The sequence below is a fragment of the Trichogramma pretiosum genome, unplaced genomic scaffold, assembly GCF_000599845.2.
Source record: "Trichogramma pretiosum strain Unisexual culture from Peru unplaced genomic scaffold, Tpre_2.0 scaffold37, whole genome shotgun sequence".
In the NCBI taxonomy this organism is placed as follows: domain Eukaryota; kingdom Metazoa; phylum Arthropoda; class Insecta; order Hymenoptera; family Trichogrammatidae; genus Trichogramma; species Trichogramma pretiosum.
The window spans coordinates 396,206-416,503 of NW_019641622.1; the positions used below are offsets into that span (position 1 = coordinate 396,206).

General features: G+C 41.1%; 1 protein-coding gene across 1 annotated transcript; it reads left to right on the forward strand.

Moving 5' to 3' along the window:
* The first annotated feature begins 1,797 nt into the window (after positions 1-1,797).
* On the forward strand, positions 1,798-3,941 carry LOC106656970 (cytochrome P450 9e2-like). Its single transcript, XM_014378195.2, has one exon. It carries the CDS (start codon positions 2,197-2,199, stop codon positions 3,685-3,687), a length of 1,491 nt encoding a protein of 496 aa, XP_014233681.1. The 5' UTR covers positions 1,798-2,196; the 3' UTR covers positions 3,688-3,941.
* Positions 3,942-20,298: the final 16,357 nt, after the last annotated feature.

A 20,298-nucleotide genomic window follows, 5' to 3' on the forward strand; every position in this document is an offset into this window, starting at 1 on the left:
AACTCAAACTTATGTAGTCACTTTACTTTGCATGCTGTAAGCTCGACGAAGAAGAAGAAGAAGTAGAAGATATAAACGAAAAAGTGTATGTAACGCTCGTGCTTTTGCTACGTCGTATTCTATCCGTGTAAGTGCAGCGTTTCTCTGACGGCTTGATGCACACATACACAAAAATCACTCGAAAAGTTTTTGGTATATGCCAGAGGGTTTGGTCTTTAATACTCTCTCCCTTTCTCTCTGTTTAACTCTCACTCTCTGTCTCCTCCTCTTTTCCTCGAAAAATCTTTCAGGTCCTTTAAATTTTTCAACTTTTACACGCTAAAAAGAGAGAGAGAACTGAGGCTATATTTTCAAAGGTCGCGCGCGCCTGTACATGGTTCGAAGAAATCTTACCAGTAAAAAGCACAGCGCTCTTTGCGACAAAGAAAGAGAGAGAGAGAGAGAGAGAGAAAGAGAAATGAAGAGACATGAAGAGAGAGAGAGAGAGACAGCAAGGTAAAGGACACTTGTACGGGGTGATGAAAAAAGTTTAAAAAAAAAAGGCAACCGGAGCTCATTATTTCTATACAGTCAGTTTGACGAGCTCGGCAGTGGTATATAACTTTTCAGTTGCCTACGTATAGTCGGCATCGTCGTCGCCGTCGTCGACACCATGTCGTTACGCCTAGCGGACTTTTGCTATGCTCGTTTTTACGAGCGCTTCGCAAAACGTTGAAAAGAAAAAAAAATTAGGTTTCTCTCTCTCTCTCTCTCTCTCTCTCTCTCTCTCTCTCTCTCTAGCTCGTCGGCATCCAAACGTCATAGCACTCCATCTCATAATTAAGACACTTTATATGCCGCGCGTATTGTTTATGATTTTAAGACGGTGCAGCAACCGGTAACAGCTGCGAGTGTGTACATAGGGCGGCGATGGCAGCGGCGCTCGATCTTGTGTATGCAAAAGGCAACGTCGACGATTATTACTACTACGACGATGACGACTACGACCGGAACGTGCGTAATCGCACGCACACGAGACTGTGTGCGGGTGTAATAACGTTCGAAGTTTGCAATGAATGCCCACATCCGCTGTCGTGCGTGCGCGCCGCCTCTTATGTGCTTCATACGTGTGACCCTTATGTGCGTTTGTAGTTACATACTTTGGGCTAGACGAATAACCTACATAATGAATATAGACACTATTTTTCGAGACTACGTCTCAGCTCGACGTAAACTATGTAATCGTTCTTCGGTTTTGCTCAACGATTCGGAGGTTGAAAATATATGAATGAAAGTTTTCATCGACGCTTACGCACACCTGTACTGTTGGATAGTACTTGAACCTGGTGCAGCTTACAGACAAGGAAAATTGAATATATTTCGTTCTGTTGCCATATAGAGCTGCACGAGGCATCAATGTGGAATGGTTAGATAACTGCATCAGATAAATGCTTGTAGAAGTTTTTTGTTCTTATAGCCTAAACATAGAAATCATAATTTGCTCAATTCGATTTGAATAAACTACTTATGTTTTAAAATTAACAAATCAAAATTTTACAAGATCAATCATCTACTCAAATAATTATATACATTATGCATAGGTTAGACCCAAATATATCTATATCTTATTAGATATTTTTGATAATTTTCAAAGCAGACTGTAACCTAGCATTCACAGAAAACTTTAAAATCATACCAATATAACAATACCTATATAACAATATAATACCAATATAACAATCATTACAATACCTACATTTCATTTGTTGTCGTAACTCAATTATGTTGCTGTGCTGGCAATGTTGTAACGGCAATTATTCTTATTTACATCTCAATCGTATACAGCAGTTTACAGATTTGTCGTTTTAGTTTAATTAATTTAATTTTTTAAAGTATCTTGAAGTTAAAACAAGCCTTATTTTTACGACTTGTGAAAAAATAATTAAAAGTGAATGAACCCTGCTTGTGCATTTATTAAATATATTTTCAAGAAGACTTTAAACCAGCTGATTGTGAACTATTATTTTCACGCTTAATTAGATAGCGTAACTCATCTTAACTTATCTGAATAATATTCTTAAAAACAAGATCAAATAAAAAGTAACAAAACGAATTTTCGGAGAAGAAAGGGAGAATTTTCGCGACAATCTTCGGTCGCGTCTTGGACGTTAATTTTTCTCATTGTGCCTCAAATCATCGTTTTCATCATTGGTAAACATGGACCTAATAGCTTGGCTGTTGGCCGGCGTCGTTTTGTACGCGATCTATTTATGTTTATATGAGCGTCTGCGGTATTTCGAGAATTTGAACTTACCCTACGTGCCTGGAGTACCGTTTTTCGGATCAATGGCCAGTGCGGTGTTTCATATCAATCACATTAGCGAGACGATAAACTACATTTACAAGTACAATTCGAAAGCCAAGTACATCGGGGCGTTCAACTTCATGCGACCTGTAATTGTCGTGAGAGATCTAGATATTATAACAGAAAGCGGGTTCTTGAGCCGAGGCGTGCCTGACACAGGCGGCGACCTCTTTGAAGGGCCTCGCGCGCTCTACTGTAAGTCCTGGACCTCCAAGGAGTTAAAGGAAAAGTTCAAATTGATTTTGGAGTACGGACGAAATTTCGTTAATTATTTGAGCGATCTGCCGGAAGAGGCTCGTAAAACGATCGACACCAAGAACATGTTTGAAATGCTTACTAATGACATCTTAGGTATATGTGTTTATGATGATATCATCGAGGATTCCTTCGAAAATCCAAAAAATAAATCGTTAGTCTTTGGTCAAAAGGTCACGACCAGCGGTGATGATAAGACCATGAAATTGTTCATCATCAGATCATTTCCCAACTTAATGAAGTGGTTCAACATTTTAAGACTTTTTAGCAACCGAGTCAAGCGTTTTTTTAACTGCATCGTGAACACTATGATCGCAACTCAAGACGAGAAAGGAGCCAGTCGACCGGACATAATCTCACTGATGAAGGTCGCTCAGATCAAGAAGGGAAAGAATTTGAAGTTCCAAGAAGTCCCTGAAATTGTGACTTACTCATTATCTCGCGGCAGTTTCGATGCTACCTCCACCCAAATGTGTATAATAGTCCACGAGTTGGCCATCAATCCAGATATCCAGAAACGACTTCAAGAAGAAATCGACGACGTTTTGAAGAGGAATAAAGGAGAAATAACATTCGAAGCCCTCGAGAGAATGCTGTATCTCGATGCCATTTTCAAGGAGTCTATCAGGCTACATCCTCAATTTCCCTTCAACGGCCGATCGTGCAACAAAGCCTTCGAGCTTCCGCCAGCTTTGGAAGGTTCCGAGCCTTTCGTTGTTCAACCGGGCATGAGCTTGTGGATTCCCGCTGTATCGATAAACAGAGATCCCAAATACAACAACGACGCTGACAAATTCATTCCGGACAGGTATTACCAGAAAGAAGTCACCGTAAATGATGTCTCGAGTTTGGGCTTGGGTATTAACCCGAGACTTTACAGCAACAATCGCTTCGCCATAATGCAAACGAAGCTAATGTTATTTTTTCTGCTGTCGAAATTCAACTTAGTGCCCAACGAGAAGACATGTTCACCTCTCTCGTACAGCAAAGAATCTTTTAGTCTAATTCCACCGGGTGGTTTTAGCCTGGCCATTGAGCCAAGAAGTGATGCGAGCGTTTACACATACTCTTTGCTCTCCATACCATAAGTTGATCAACAACGGGTGATATTTTTTAACTTCGATTTGTAATAATTCATTTTCTATGAGAAAAAATTTAGACGAAACCGATTATAACAAACCTCGAGAAATCAATGAATTTGGTCGTTTAACCGGACCAAAAAAATTACATAACATAATTATAAAATAGCCATATATTTTTTTATTGATTTATTGTTTTTTTTTAATATACGTAGAATAATAAAAGCTCACCAGTTCCGATCTGGAAAATTCTGAAACACCAATAGAATTTTCTTAATTTTCTTAAATTTGTTCATATTTCATACTTAAAAAATCTGATTTTAAAAACTTGTGCATAAGGGATTCAGTCTTTATGAATAAGTTCGATAAGATAAGTAGTTTGAAAATATCTTTTTTGGCGTTATAATTCTAAATTTGTTCTCTAAAATAGGTTCTGTGATAGACTTATTGTAATTTTGAAATCAATATTGTACGTACTTATAAATTTTTAAGATATTTATAAGAATTTTCAACTCATACAATCAAAAATATGTTCTTTTTTTGTACAAACATTCCTTTTTATTGCATGAAAATATTTTAACGGATATAAGCCAACACTCATCCTGGTAGAAATTTTTAACGTAAATATTGGTTTCGTAACAAAAATTATAGTTTAAAATGTTTTTAAATACATTACCATGAATTGGCTTGTTATTGGTAATTTTACTGATAATGTACCTTGATCCGTAAATGTGCAAAGTGAAAAGAATTGTATAATTAAGAAAACTCGCTTCTGCGGTGACTTGCAATATAGGTTCTCATGACTCAACCGCTAGATGGCAACTACCTTTATCTGTAAATGCGCAAGTGACAAAGTACAAATGATTGTATAAGTCAAAATACGATCTTAAAAAATTTCGATGTAACGAATTTTTTTATTATCGATTATAATATATAAAAAAAGCTACATCTTCGGTCAAGAAATGTTCAGTTCTAATGGCTCTTGCATGATCAAAAATCTTTTTTGCTAATCAGACATAAAATGTTGGCCATTACGACCGAGTCAGGTATCATGTATTAAGCATAAAAAGCTTGAATAAATCATTCAATGTTTTAAATTAAGGAAAACTTGTTTTGTTCCCAAATGTGTATTTTCTTACAATGTCTTATAGTATAGTTTTTTACCAAAGAGCATAAATCATGATACGATTAGTACATATAAACTATATGGTAAGAGTAAGCGAAGAGAACATGCTCAACGAGATAGAGAGAGAGAAAAGCATTTTCGTGGGTTATAAACATAACAAATTGCTGGTGTGGTTACGAGGATTACGATCTAGCTCTCTCTCTCTCTTTCTGTCGTATGCGGGCGGACGAAGTCGCGAGCTTTTAGTAATTTTTCCGCTTTGCTGAGCGGTACAACGTTTATACCCCTCTCTCTCTCCGTTTATATATTATGTGATGTATATACACACATGTACTGCATGCTATGTACCCAGCCTAGACAATATTTATGACTCGAGAGTTGAAATCTTCTTATATGGCTTAATCATTGACTTTGTTGCGTTTAAAGCTTGATTTGCGGAGTTAAAAAACGTATACGTAGAGGGGTGGAAAAAAATGAAACAAAACTTTGAACTCGACTTTGCCCATAAATACCAAGCTTGGAAACGATGTTGTACACAGATTCAATGATAGAAAACTTCAATAAGTTAAAAAGTTTCGAAAAATTCGATGTAAAAAAAGGTCGGGTTTTGAGTTTAATTTTCAACGGTAATAAGCTTTGATCGAGGAGCGCGCTCGCTCTGGCAAGTATCTGTCATACAGCTCTATATACATCTGAAAGGCAAAAAATATTTCCCGACTCTTATTCGCTTTGACGCCACTGCGCTTTGTGATAACTGCTAAGTACACAAAGTGCATAAAAAAATTCTTTTTCCGAAAACCGATTAAAATAATTTATTTTAAAAAATTCGCAATTAAAATTATTCATCAAAAGTCTCAATTATAAAAAGCAGAGATACTGCGCTTACAAAATCAATTTCACTCGAAAAAGCTCGTCGAGGAGCGCGCAACACGTTTACCACGCGTGCAAATTTTTTTTTTTTTTGTTAACTCCGAGCTTCGATCTCGATACACATGCCAACATCGCTTCATGCTCAGCGGGAGAACCTTCGCGTTGGCTCGGATTAAGAAATCACGACGACCAACACCGACATCTCGTGTGTATAGCATCGGTGAATTACGTGGATTTTTTTCATAGTGGTACTACTATTTTAAAGCTCGAAAAAAAACAACAAAGAATATTAAACTGGTATCGCCGGGATCGAATCACAAGGCCAATTAATCACCATTAGTGGCGAAAAATAATGAAAAGATAAGCGTGCACGGAGTTGTACGCTCGTATACACACAGAAACGGCTTACATGTAGCCACATCGAAGGGGTATAGTGTATAAAGCCTTGCGATCAGCTGTGCACACGCGCGGGCTAAACTCCATGTAGGTATATAGCGAAAAGTCGAAGTCAGCTTCGAAGAGAGTAGGTGTGGTGGTGGTAACGCGATCAGTTTTGCGCGATCTCTCTCTCTTTCTCTCTCTTTCTCCTCCTAGGCTCGGACATCATTAAAAGCGCGCTCGCATAATTGCAGCAACAGCAGCTGCTGTAGTATAGTACCATAAGAGTAAGAGAGAGAGAGAGGGAGAGGGAGAGGAGGAATGACCGACGTGCACGGAATAACGTCGAGTCACGAAGGGGGTGTACGTATACGTACGAGACGGCCTGCGCGATCGCTCACACACAGGGAGGAGGGGGGTGAATTTTTTAATTGGTTGCTTCGCTTCTAACGTTTCACCCGGGCTCGTGCGCTTTTTTCGACTATTGTAATTTCGTTAAAATATATATTCGAATTTTCTTACGCTCGAGTTATTCTATATTGATATTGTTATTACGCGACGAGGAAACAAGTGGATCTCTCGTGTACATTATACCGGGCGGTGACGGTGCGCCGGTGGTAACCGAGAGAACGAGAAAAAGGAAGCGGAGGAGATCATGCCCCGGCGAGCGTAACAAGGCAGGCATCTTCGGCGTATAAAAATCGCTGCGCTTTCCTCATTCTATTCTCTATACCCATCCTCCCATCCCTCGCTCGCTCGCTCGCGGGCTATACTATACAAGGCCTTCGTCGTCTACTCGTCCGAAGAGGAAAAGATTAAAGATAAAGGAAGACGAAGAAGCGAGACGTTCGGTGATCCAAACGAAAGCGACAATCCTCGATCTACTGCTGCCCCCGCCACCGCCCGAGCTAAGATCGATGCAAGACTTTAGCCATAAAAGCTTCTTTTATCTTCCTCCTCGTAGATATATACGTACAGTCTTTTTCTCTTCCTCTCTCTCTCTCTTTACGTGCGGCTCGCTGCACAATTAACATCGAGCGAGATAAGCGAGGCTCGAGGAGCTCGAGCAAGTGTATACCTATATCGCGCGCGCAAGGCTAAAAAGAATATTATACAAAGTTTCCGAGTAGCTCGTTTCGATCGATTTCGACGCTAAAAAACGCGCACACACAAGCGAGACGACTCGAGTCAAGAGAGAGAGATAGATAGATAGAACGAAATGGCAAGAAAATCATTAATTATTGAAAGTGCTAACAAAGGTGAAGTACGAAACGAAATAAAAAAAACAATTCGAATTATGAACAGACGGAGACGCGCGGCAGCCTTTAAACGTATAGATATCATTAATCTCCGCGCGAGCGCGACAACGTCATTTTACTCTCTACGCAAATTCCGGGGAAAACTTGTTCTGTCTATAGACCGTACAATATAGCGCGCATTCACACACACGTACAAAGATCTTGGCGTGCATGTATATAACCGCCAACCCAGGCTGTACAAGATTTGCACAAGGCAATTAAACAATGTATAGGTGTGCAGCAGCAGCAGTGGGGGTGCGCGCACAGGTAGAGACTCCAGCGGCAGCAGCAGCAGCAGCAGCAGCAGCAGCAGCTCTCTGTGACAAATTACTCGCGAGCGACTTACATTTCAAAATGAAGAAAGGGATTGAGACTTATACCTGCGTATACGTCTCTCTCCTTAGTAATATAACCTCTATTTCAACCACATCAGAGGGAGAGAAAGAGGAAAATAGGCACTACTATCCCCTTATATACTATCTTTTGGGAGAAGAGAGGTATAAGACGCGCGGCAAAGGAAGAGTGTATAGTATAGCGCAAAGACACACACGTATATAGCTGCCTCCGCGCGCGCGCGGGCTCGCACACACAGCCACAAGACTTGTACTTCCTAATTGTAAATTCTAACAGGAAGATCTTCTTGCTACTGCGCTAACGGCAAAGAAAACTCGCCTTCTCTCTCTCTCTTTCTCTCTCTCTCTCTCTCTTCCTCGCTTGGATCCTAATTTTCTTAAGTACACACACCTTTCAGCTATGTACTATTACGAGCTACTACTACTACTACTACTACCATCACCGTTACTGCTAAGGTTGCCATTGCTTCTGCTGCTCTCGCGGACTTCGTTTCCTTCTTCTTCTTCTTCTTCTACTTCTTCCTCCGACTTTATCAAGATAGACCTCGGTGCAAGACAAATCAAAGTCAAACTAGCAGCAGTAGCTCTCTGCTGCAGCTATACGCGAGAGCTGCAGCACTTCTGGCGCGCCCGAACCCTGTAATAAAGTAGTCGAGTAAAAAAGAAGCTGGAAATGTGATTCGAGTTCTTCATGATGTTTGTTGATTGATGAGTTTTTTACTCTTTTTTTTTTTTTATTTTTTATCTTACGCTTTCTTGTTGTCTTTCGCGTCCTTTTACAACTGCATCAGCGTGTAAAGAGAGATGAAAGCGCCGCGCGGTATTGCACCTACAGACATGCACACGAGATACAGATCGCTTTGGACGTGCGGCTAATGGGTGCGAGCACCGCGCGAAGTCAGCTCTCCTCTACGTGCTATCTCCGCGCACGAAAATTGGCCGCGACGTCGAGGCGCGATCGAAGCGGCCCGATAAATTTTCCATTATTCTTCCAGGGGCCGATGTGTAGTAAGTCGCGCGTTCGAATTGCCCATTCGGCGTGACGCGTACCGACGAGCGAGCGATTTTGTTTGGCCGAAATAACAAAACGCTTACCAGCCAGCCAGAGAGATAAAATTCTTCGAGGGTCATACAATTTGCTTTTGAGTGCGGCACATCGTTACTGTGTGCCTCGAACGCTGCTGCTGCTGCTGCACCACTCGAATGTGTCGCGCCGAACCGCTTGAAAAAGGACCATAATTTCTCACCTATCCGAGCAGCAGCAGCAGCAGCAGCCCCTTTGTTGATTCTCTTTCTTCTTTCCCCGCCCATGGAGGGAAGGAGAGAGAAAAAACGGCGCACATCTCCGCGTGCGGAAGTTCGAAAATGCGCTCCATTTGCAACCGACACCCTCCTATGCGTTTATGTATAGCGGACGCCTCGATAATATCACATTTCGGCTCGATTTCATCCCCGTGCGCTGCTCTGCACGTACATCTATATAGTACGGTATATACACTATATGCCACACGCATGCAATGCACTACAGGGCTAAAGTTCCGAAAACCCAACCCCCTGCCAGGTGAGTTAAGGGCACAGAAAACCTATTTGTTCGACTGCGTATACACACACAGATGGGCTCGTGCCACTTTATAATGTGTCCGGCGTACGTGTGTAATAGAGAGATATAATATATTATTTATGTGCACGAAATTTTAGGGCGTGCGGACAGATGACGGTATACAGGGTGCACAATGCGCATCATGGTATATACCGCACACTGCGGGATCGATCGAGTAATCGATTCGTCTATGATAAATATTTTTTTTGGCTCTGATTATTTATGGGGCGTGCACAATGTACGTACCGCGACTCGTGCGAGCGGGAGAATTCAATGATTTTTACTCCTCGAATTTTGGCCGAAAAATGGATATTTCAATCAAGCCATATGCCATAAACGCAACGCTACGTAGCGCTGCAATAAAGAGGCCCGAATGTCCCAATAAAAATGTATCATCGCCATTTTCACGGGGCCCTCGGCGCTATACGCGTGTATGTATGCATATAGGGATGAATCACGCGCGCGCGCGTGTGTGTATGCGTGCTGCAACCACCAAGAGACCATCAGTGTAAAATTTAACTTGAGTGCTCCTATGCTACAAGTATATAATACTGTGTGGTGTATCCTGTTTCTCCATTATTTCTCTTTTCTCCGTAGCGGTAGCGAGTATGCGCGCTGGGCAACGATTTTTGGAGAGGGTCAACTTTGTATGACACACACGCGCGCGTACACCGCCTCTTTTCAAGTACCAAACCACGATCTGACCCATCTGTTTTATCTCTCTCAGTCCTCGTCGACTCTCCCTTTTCCTCTGTAATTATATATATTTGCTTGTTCAAATATACACACTCGCACACGAGCGTGGAAGGGTCGTTACATAATTACAAATTTGCGCGCTCTTTCGCGAAATTATGATCGATAGATTCAATTAAAAAACTTTCATATCCCCATATCAAATTAAAAGCTTTAAACTTTCATAAAAAGACGAAAGTTTGTTTATTAATTTCTTGGAGAAGCCCCTTTGAGTTACCTAAAGGTGGGCAGGGCAACAGCCAGCAGCAGCACGAGCGCGCCAGTCGGTTCAAATAACTTTTCAGGAGAGAAAAATCTCGCAAGGTGCAAGCTTAATTTTACTTCGTTTTCCCTCCTTCTCGGCTCTAGGCTCATACGAAGTTGTTAGACTTTGGCAAAAAAAACGCAATTTTCGTTCTTTGTAAAAATGATTTAAAAAAGTAACAGAAATCTTCTAACGAAGAAAATTCTGACGAATCTAATTAATCGTTCTTCTTTTTTTATTTTACAGGTGAGTTTCTCATCCTCCCCGCGCGCAGAAATACAAATCATAAATCTGCATGGTAACGTATTATACAATATGATACTATACGCGGCACCTTTAAAACTGAGAGCGAAATTCCAATAATCCGAGTATATATCGCAGCTGCATTCGCTGTATACCCATATATATAGCATAAAAGCAGAGAGTATAAAACACGAGGAGGTAGCAGCGGCAACAGCAGCAGTGCAGTATAAAGCAGGTATAACGCAGAGAAGGCGCCTGTAATTGGGGCTATGGCTAACTAGTAGCCTAGCCACCCGCGTGTGCACGGATTCCCGTAGAGCAGCGGCGGCAGCAGCAGCAGCAGCAGCAACCTTGCTAATTACTTTTGGCCTTGCTACTTATATATATCCTGATCCGCTGCTGCTGCTGTGCTATCGGCTCGACGTCGTCGTCGTCGTCGTCGACTATGTAGAGAATTTTGTCGAGCCTTTGTGCGGGCCATTCGATCGGTAAATGAGATTAGTTCAACGAATGTTTGATATTGAATAATTAAATTATGGATGATACGCTATTTATAAACATTATAAGGTGCACTTATTTTTAGTCGTGAACGTACTCGATAAAAAAATAAATCAATAGCGTGCGATGAAACTTTTTTTTTTCAAATTGAAATAACTCTCAATCGAAAACGTACAAAATGTATGTGAAAAATTCTCGATAGAAATACTCAACATAAATAATGGCATAATGAACAAAAATGACAATATTTTTGACTACTTTTCTACCATAAATATGCAAGTGCATTTTAAGTGACCCGAAAGAAACAATTTGAAAAAAAAAACAGTTTCAGACTAGTTCCAACCTCATAAAATACTTGGAGCCTTTACTTCACCACCTTCAGTGCCTTCGAAACTATAAATCTGCAAGTGGCAGAGTAAAAATAATTGTATATCAGTCAAAGAACAGTGTTTTGGCTGAAATATTGATAAATAAAAATATATTGAACTACCTAAAGACATTGGATTCATACAGACAAAGATAGTGCTAGTTTGATACACGAATGCATATTCGAAAATCCGACCTTGCCTGCCCCACTGCGTATCTCGTGCGCAATTATCGAGCTCGCGCTGCGGCACTTCAATCCATTGCATTGGACAACTGTTATAAGCGTAAAGTGCTTTCTGCATTTATACACCACAAATACATTTGACCCTTTAACAGACAGACGCGTAGAAGGTTTGCGAGCCAAGTCGTAGAGAGAAAGTTGAAAAAAAAGGATAAAAATTATTCTCGCACTCTCTCTTTGAGAGGGGGCACGCGCGACAGCGAAAAATCGGCATTTTTTTCATATCTCTCTTAAAAATTCCCGAATTATTGGATAATGTACGGCAGCGCATTAGGAAAATTTATATAAGAGGGCCCCGGAGTGCTGCTGCTGCTGCTCCCCCGCAACGCTTATAACGCTTATATGAAACTCTGCGGATTTATTCGTTTGAATTATTACGCCGCAGGAGCGTGTTATATATAGCAACGGCAGCGCACGGGGTCAACTCTTTCATTGTGCGCGATATTGTCGCGCCAGTCGAATTAGTTCAAAAGAATTTGTACTGCATTACTCTTCGGCCGAAGAACATGACAAATTTTAGCCATACAGAGAAAATTCGAGCGGTACAATTTGTTCTAGCGACGATGATACAAAATTCATGGTTTGCTCGAGAGCGTCTCATGCAATTTTGTCGTCTTAACTGACGCGCGTGGTTCGTACCGTGACACGACTACTACGTACTATTCTCGCAGGCGGAATCAAGTGAAAATTAATCACCTTGTTTCTTGCACACTGTACGGACGTAAACGTCGGATGAGGTATTTACCAGCGAGCAGCGAGGAAATGTTTTCTTATTTATATATTATATATATCCTCGTTACCGCCATTGATAAATCGCCATAATCGCGAATCAGTGTCGTAAAAAACACACACGCACGCACGCAAACGACGTACGCGCTCGCAAACTACCGCAGCTGCAACGCGTTTATAACTCGCCGAGTAAATATATATATAAAATACATATTATGAATTATTATACACGGTGCCATGTAAAGCGTATACACATAATTTTATGTAATATAATATATAATGTAATACGTAAACAAACGTTTAGCCTCGTCGGCGAGTTGCGCGCAATAAAATTTTAAGAGTCTCTGCCAGGCTAAACTTCGCCAGGGATATTCCTCGGGACTTTCCTGTAGCCCCATGGCCATGTTTTACGCACGGCCGATTTGGTTTCGCTTTCTCTCTCTCTTATTCCCTTTAGCCACGTACCTGTATGTATATATACGCGTCCGTTGACTTATTCACCCTTTATATGCACGTGTGCACGCTTCTTGCGCGCAAGTGCCCTATAAATTCTTCCCTTTCCGCGCCGCGCACCCCTCAACCTCCCCTTCTTACCTGTACTCTTACTCTTTCTTTTCTTTTTTTTTTGTTCAGTTGTTTTTCCTTTCCTTTTGCATTAGATATATCCGACGCTTTGCGTGTACGTATGTTCTGATTCATATGTGCGCGGGTAACATTTGATATTACTTTTTCCGGGTACGAATTTCTCGTAAGCAAACTCGATCTCTCGCTGCTAAACGTTTCTATTAAATCGAGACTTCACTCGTGTGCGGTTTTGCCCATATTTACCCCGAAACTTTCATTAAAAGGAACTTTGTTATATCCTTTTCATCTAGAATATGACAATTCGTTGCGTATGTTTTCTAAAAGAAATCCACAACGGAAAAGCGAAATATTCCCTGACCTCAAATTTGCTCGAATATAGGCAGATGTCTCTTGCTCTGACCGGTAGCTTTCGTCATCTGTCAATTACAGACACCCACGCTCACACATGTAATACGCCTTGCTAATATAACCGCGATGCAAGTGTGTGTGTCCCCCACTGCATCGAGCTGCGAGCAATACACACATATAGCATTATGGCGAGTAGACACATCAGCAGGCGCGAAATTTATGGTTACGCCCGAGCCGCAGCTCGGTGTGCTGCGATTAATGGTTTAGAGCTCCATATAATACGCAGATGTTTAAAAGAGAGACTGAAAGGGGTTTCCATATCTATCGGGCGTCCGAGACGAAGCGACACCCCTCTAGGTCGAGTCCGAATTGTCCCTTTATGTCTACACTCGTGTGGTATTTTTCGCTTTAAAAATTTATATACGCGCGTGTAAAAGCCAGTTTTAATCTCGTTATATCCATTGAAAATTCGTAAGTCTGCTCTATATAATATGTATACGCGCGTGTATGCGTGTCAAACGCCGATGTTTGTTACGGACATGCTCGTCCATGGATTGCGTATTGGATTATAATATTGCGCGTGTAAATATAATATTAAAATTGAATCTGCACGCTTACGCGCGCGAATATCGTGCAGATGCGACATGGCTATTTATTAGCCACGCAATGGGCTGTTTAAATCATTATGTTCGACTGTACAAACACACAGAGAGTTGTGGAAATGGCGACGAAACTCAAATATAGATAATCAATTTATGCGGTTATTTTTGTGTGACGCGTTCATCAAGTAGGTTTAAATAGTATATGGTGACACACATACGGATATATAGGCAACGAGATAAAGAGAGTTGAAAGCTTTGGGACACATTGACTGGAATCATATACAGTTTATTAGACTATAAAAAAAGAAAGGTAAAACATAGGAAGAGAGACAAAGTGAGTGAAGAATCGACTCGATTTCCGCACGTCGTTTTTCACACGATGACGAGAACAAATTGTCGATATTTCAAATGTAACTCAAATACAACAGTGAGCAGGCCAAGCAAACGAGGCGGTCTTACATTCCTTTTTTTGTCAGCTTAACTTTAATTAATCGTCGGATAAAATGGCCGGAAATGCTGCTGCGAGTTTAGTTCTCGAGACGCCACAGCTGCAAATAGAGAGAGAAAGAGAGTTTGATATACAATGTATTTAAGAGAAGCAAACGCGTTTAATGAACGAGTCTCGGCAATGGTTTGCGCGCGTGCAACGCACAGCTCAGAACGACAAAGAGGGGCACGTATCGTCCGATACGGCTTACTTTTCCGCGGTGTTGTAGCGCGTGGCAGTTTATTAAATAGAAAAACTTTAAAGTTTTCTGTATAAATAGAGTGAAATTCGTCAAATTCGTCAGGCGCGCGCGAATGTAATGCAAAATGCAAACAAATTAAAATCATAGAGAGCGAGTTTGGCTTCGCGCGAGCGCGTTACAAAATTAATTAACGAAAAACTTGCGGCCGCGCCGTGCATTTATGAAAATTAACGAGCTTCCAGATAGCTTCTGCTAGGCATGGTGCTGCGTTATATATACACGGTACAGGAGAGAAATGCGCGCGCCTTTTCCGAAACTCTCTAGCTCGGCATGATGGCATGTGTGCAGCGTGCGTGCGAGTATATATATATATCGTTATACGACCGAGTGAGAATCAAGTTGAGATCAACAGCGTGAAATTTTAAATTCCCTAGGGGCTCTTTGCGGTTAAATAACTTATATGCGGTAACTCAAAACCGAATCACGTGTAACCCCTTTATGAGGCGCGTGTGCACAGATCACTATAGTACGTGAGTGCGTGTGTGTGGGTGTGTGGGCTTGCAGCGCCTATAGCGATATGTGTGTGTGTGTGTGCTTAAGCAAAACTTATTACAGCTATCCGTTACACGCGTGGCGCGCGTAGAAGCTTCCCAACTGCAGCTATATACGCAGACTCTAACGTAACTAACGATTATACATACGCGAGCGCGCAAAAATAAAATATAAACATTTTGGCGTTGATTAAACAAGCTTGCGAGATATTATATTATCCCGGGGGCTATTTTCGACGCGCACGATTGCAGCCGTGCGCGTGACTTTTTATTCATATTATAATGCTATACGTCTGACGAGTGTGTGGATCGCTTGGTAGAAAAACGCAATATTTTTTAGACATTTTTATCCCGAATCAAGATCGCATCATCAAATTGGTATTGGAGCGACCCGCGCTGAAATGATTTGTCCTCATGGCGAAGACGCAGTCGGCAAAACTAAAATTTTTTTTTTAACTCAATTTTTTTTTTACTCTTCTTCGTCGCTGAATAAAACATGTGGTCCCGACAAGGAGCGGGTGTAAAAGCTATTATCATTTTGTCAGTTCGAATGCTGAGACGGCTGCGTCCCGCTCGAGGGGATGGAAAATTAAGAAAAGAAACGACGATAAGAAAATAATCTTCCAATAAGTCTTTAATTTTCAAGTAGACTTATGCAAAGCGATTTTGCAGGAATATACATCTATATATTTTTCAATCCACTCAAAAGTCCAAACGATGGAGAAAACGTCTTTTCTCCATTCGAGTGCAACCATCCGGCCGTGATGAATCATCTCTTTCTCTCCCTCCCTGCAATAGGGCACAATCGAACCCAATATACATCTATATACGCTTGGCCAGGAAAGAAACGAAATCCGCACGCGTAGATTTAAAGTCGCTGCTGCTGCTTTCGCCTATATATGCACTTATACCCTTCGATTTATGGATAAGTGCGCGAAAGCTATCCTCTCTCCCTCCTACCCTTTGCTACCCCGCCGACTTTTCTCCGTTTTCAATAATTCAATAAATTCCGAAGCCTTAGAGCCACTCTTTCTTTCTCTCTCTCTTCCCTCTTTCGCACTCTTGGTCCATTCTCGGGTATTATACCCATTGCATACGCGCCACCCGCACGCGTTCGTGCGTGCGAAGCATAAAGAGAGCAACGCGCAGGACGTTTGTGCATTTTGCGAGATGGGACGACAGAAATAAAAATGAAAAATATATGCGCCACGGCATATACATTTTGATCGAATAAACAAATATCGAATGCTACGTTGTTGATACTGAATTCATACAAAAATCTTTTTGAAATATTTTTTGTATTTCCTGCTTACTGAATTCAGCTACGAGGTAGGTTCGAAGTCTCGACTATTATCATCATAGGTTTACGGTAATTTTTACGGAAGTTTTTTTCTTGACATGTATGAATTATACTTCTTGTGAAATCATTGAAATAATTGTAAAGTAAACAAATTTTTTCATGGATCATTAAATATGAATTTTTCAATAAATCCAATTTAAATTTCTTTGACTTTGATTTAAATAGCGTAAATTTTTATTGTTTTACATAATATTAGATTCAAATCAGTAATAGAAACTTCCTTCCACCATATTTCGTCAATTTTTATGTAGTTATTTTTAATTTTCAACACATTGAAATGTAAAACTTCGATTCAATTCAATTTGTTTATTTAAAATTTATAACATTAATGTTAACGTTAACACAATTTTTGTGCAAATCGTGCTTCGTCTTATACAAATATTTTTAATTAGCCGCTTGCAGATTTACAGATTAAGGTACTTGCCATCTAGTGATGAAGGTTGGCTGTAACTGCTGTGGCATTTTATAAAATTTAGACATTAAATTTCAGAAAAAATTTCATGTGAAAGAACCTTAAATAAAATTTAGTATCAGTTTAATTTTTATGTCTGATTTCAAATTAAATCTGCATTAAATTTATGGTTTTTTAACCATGTACACAATTGTAAGTTTCAATTTGAACGTTATTAATAAAAATACTCTACTATAACTTTTAAAAAAATAAATGCCTAATAAAAACAATTTTATTAAATGAATAACAAGACAAATTACAAGTTTATTATCCTATAAGTAATTACGCAAAATCTTAACTTGTAACTTCTTCGAGTATAGCTTTAATCAAGAGAAAAGTCAATATTTCGTTTGTGTACAAACAAGGGATAAGAGCGAGAGAAAAGGTCGTCGAATTCACGTGCTTAAAAGGGGCCCGCATGTACGCGGGGTGCATACTCACACACATATTCCCCTGCGATTCAACCACGAGCACGTGCCTCTATCTTTTTACGTGTACCGCGCCACATTTAGGAACCGTGAAGCAGTCGTCTATATTTAGGTGTACGCGCTCGTGCGGAAAAAATTCAAGACCGGCGAGAGAGCCCTGGACCTCAAAATGTGCAGTACAGTTCCACTCGTAGGACTCTCGATCTTCTTTCTTCGTTTGGCGCATTGCTGAGAAAAAGCACCGTTTATTATGGCGCTGAGTTCGAGTGCGTAACGCAATTCGGTGCCGTCGAACAATAATCGAATTTCGGACAGGGGACAGGCCGAGTTTCATTGCATGTTCACTTATGGTACAATATACAATATAATTATATTTATATAAAAAAATATGTATACAATCGATGAAAATGTGTCTAGTTCGAGCGAACTGCGTACGCAACGCACGCTCGTTATTTTTGTTTGTTTTCCTTTTTCTTTTTTTTACATTTTTTTCTATACAAAAAGTTGCGGCAAGGGAGAAATAGATGGATAAATGATGTGTGCTCGAACGAAAGGAGGATTTATATATCTATAATATAATATTAAGCTTTTGTCGATTCCGTATGGGAGGTGAGCCTGAGCGCACGCGCTATAAGATGAATAGAGGCGATGGAGCTGCTCTTCCCTTCTTTCGCTCTCTTGAAACGACTCCTATTACAGTCATCTCTCGCTTCGAGAGGCCAAAGTGTAAAGAGGAGAAAAAAGAAAAAAAGAAGCGAGGCAGCATCGATTCGCGATCGTTACCGTGTCGTCTTCTTACGACGCGTATGAACCAGAGACACAACGACGACCCCTGATCTATGCGAAGTAGCGAGGACTTATATCGAGCTCGGCGCGCCTTCTATTCTACACTATTATATCTGCAGCTTCGCAATTATATATGTTTCTTTTTTCTTTCGCTCGCAGATATGTCCCTTGGATTACCCTTGGAGTATAAGTGCACACACAGGCCGCGTCATGTGTTTCGCAGCAACAACAGCAACAGCAACGTACGCGACCCTCTACTGTGCGCTTACCTTGTTATTTCCTCGCGCGCTTGTTTATATGCCGCCCGACGCTCTTATCTGAAATCGAATCAAATACCATAATGTGCATAACAACCCGAGACTGTATACGAATGTGCCGAGTGTGTGACTGCCGTGTACTCGGGCCTGGGCGTACACATTATATGACGAATCCTCCCGCGTAATACACATCCTCTTCGAACCCTCTCCACCCATTATAGGCATACATACCCAGCTCATTACGGATGAGTAAGATGTAATATAGCCCGCGTCGCGCCACACTCGTTTTCGAGCTCGGATCCACTCGTATCTCTACGGTTGATCGCAAGAGAATCGTGCAACTAATACACAGGCGCTGATCATTCGATGTGTATATGAGGCTACATCGTCCATTCATACGTTATCCTAGATTTATACATTGTACAACGCCGTGTTTTGACCATTGTATAATCGTCTTATCTCTTTGATGAAGCGCAGAAACCGGTATTATATACGTATATATACACCGTGTCTGTTGCTAATCATGGTATAGTGCACGCGCGGCGATACGCGAACACAATGCGACTCCCTGTACATGTATACTCGCCGCGATGAAAACGAAAACGTGCAAGCGCACGTACGCTCGCAGAAGTAGAGAGAAAGAGAGAGATAACGAATTTTCGACAGCAATGAAAAGGAGAACAAAAAAAAACACAAGCCAGACGCAGTCCGTGTGCGCTTATGGCCGTCGCGCTCGTTTCGACTGCGGGTGGGTGCGCGCAAAAATCGATCGTGGACAAAAACTCGGATATACTTACACACATACGTATGCAGAACTCGCGAAATCGTATTATATGCGCAAGCCAAGCTCTAATTTGCCGATAAGCATCTGCGGCCGTGTAAATACATGGATACACGCACGGACGATTGAACAGCACAAGCTGCAGCGGCGGCATACACATATATATATATATATATATATATATATATAAGGCGGCTCATAGAGAGACAGCACACGTTGTGTGTGCGGCTATAGGTATAGGTACATGGTATATAGGATGGTAGTAAAATCCCGGGTGCTGCTCGCGCACGCAGAACGATAATATCGCCAGAAAGTCAGAATTAGAGAAGGGAGCAGGGAACCACCACCTCACCCCACACACTAGTTTTGCACATGGAAAATATTTAACGCGGTGGATGTGTTTTACCGTGTAACAACGACCACAATCTATGCGTATACGCGTCTCTCTATGTGTGTGCACACGCACAAATTCAACGAGGCCGTTTGGCAAGTCATATAGAAAGGATTATCCGCTCCCTGTACACAGATTATATTATTATATATTATACACATATAAACCTAAAATAACAAAGAGTTTCTTTTCATGTAATAGCACCTGTGCGTACTTATAATTGTTGGAACGATTCGCCTGGCCGATCATCGTTTGTTGTTATTATCATCCCCGTCGCACCACTACTTTACAGCATGAGACTTTAAAAAAACACACACACTAAGATGAGAGGCAAGGAAACAAATAGGAAAAAGTGTGTGTATATGTAAATATACACGTAGGGTTGCGGCTTGCGCATCGGATTTGCATGACATTGCTTCATGTTTAATATACCACGAGCAAAAGAGAGAGATACGCGCGTCACAAAGCCCACAGCTTTTCACGGCCAGAGCTCTCTTATATATGAATAAAAAAGTAGAGAAGAGAAACTAGTTTCTGACAGCTATATAGTAGGGCTACACGCGTGCGTTGATAAACGAGAGGAGAAAAAGAGCTAGACAGAGCTAGACGAGCAGAGAGAGATGCAAAGGGTTGCTGCCAAGTACCTCGAATTGGTTGCGTGAATATGGGTTTTTGGAGCTCGCTCGACAACG

What these genes read in the sequence shown, in the direction of transcription:
- LOC106656970 (XM_014378195.2), top strand. Translation starts at nt 2,197, where the DNA reads ATGGACCTAATAGCTTGGCTGTTGGCCGGCGTCGTTTTGTACGCGATC.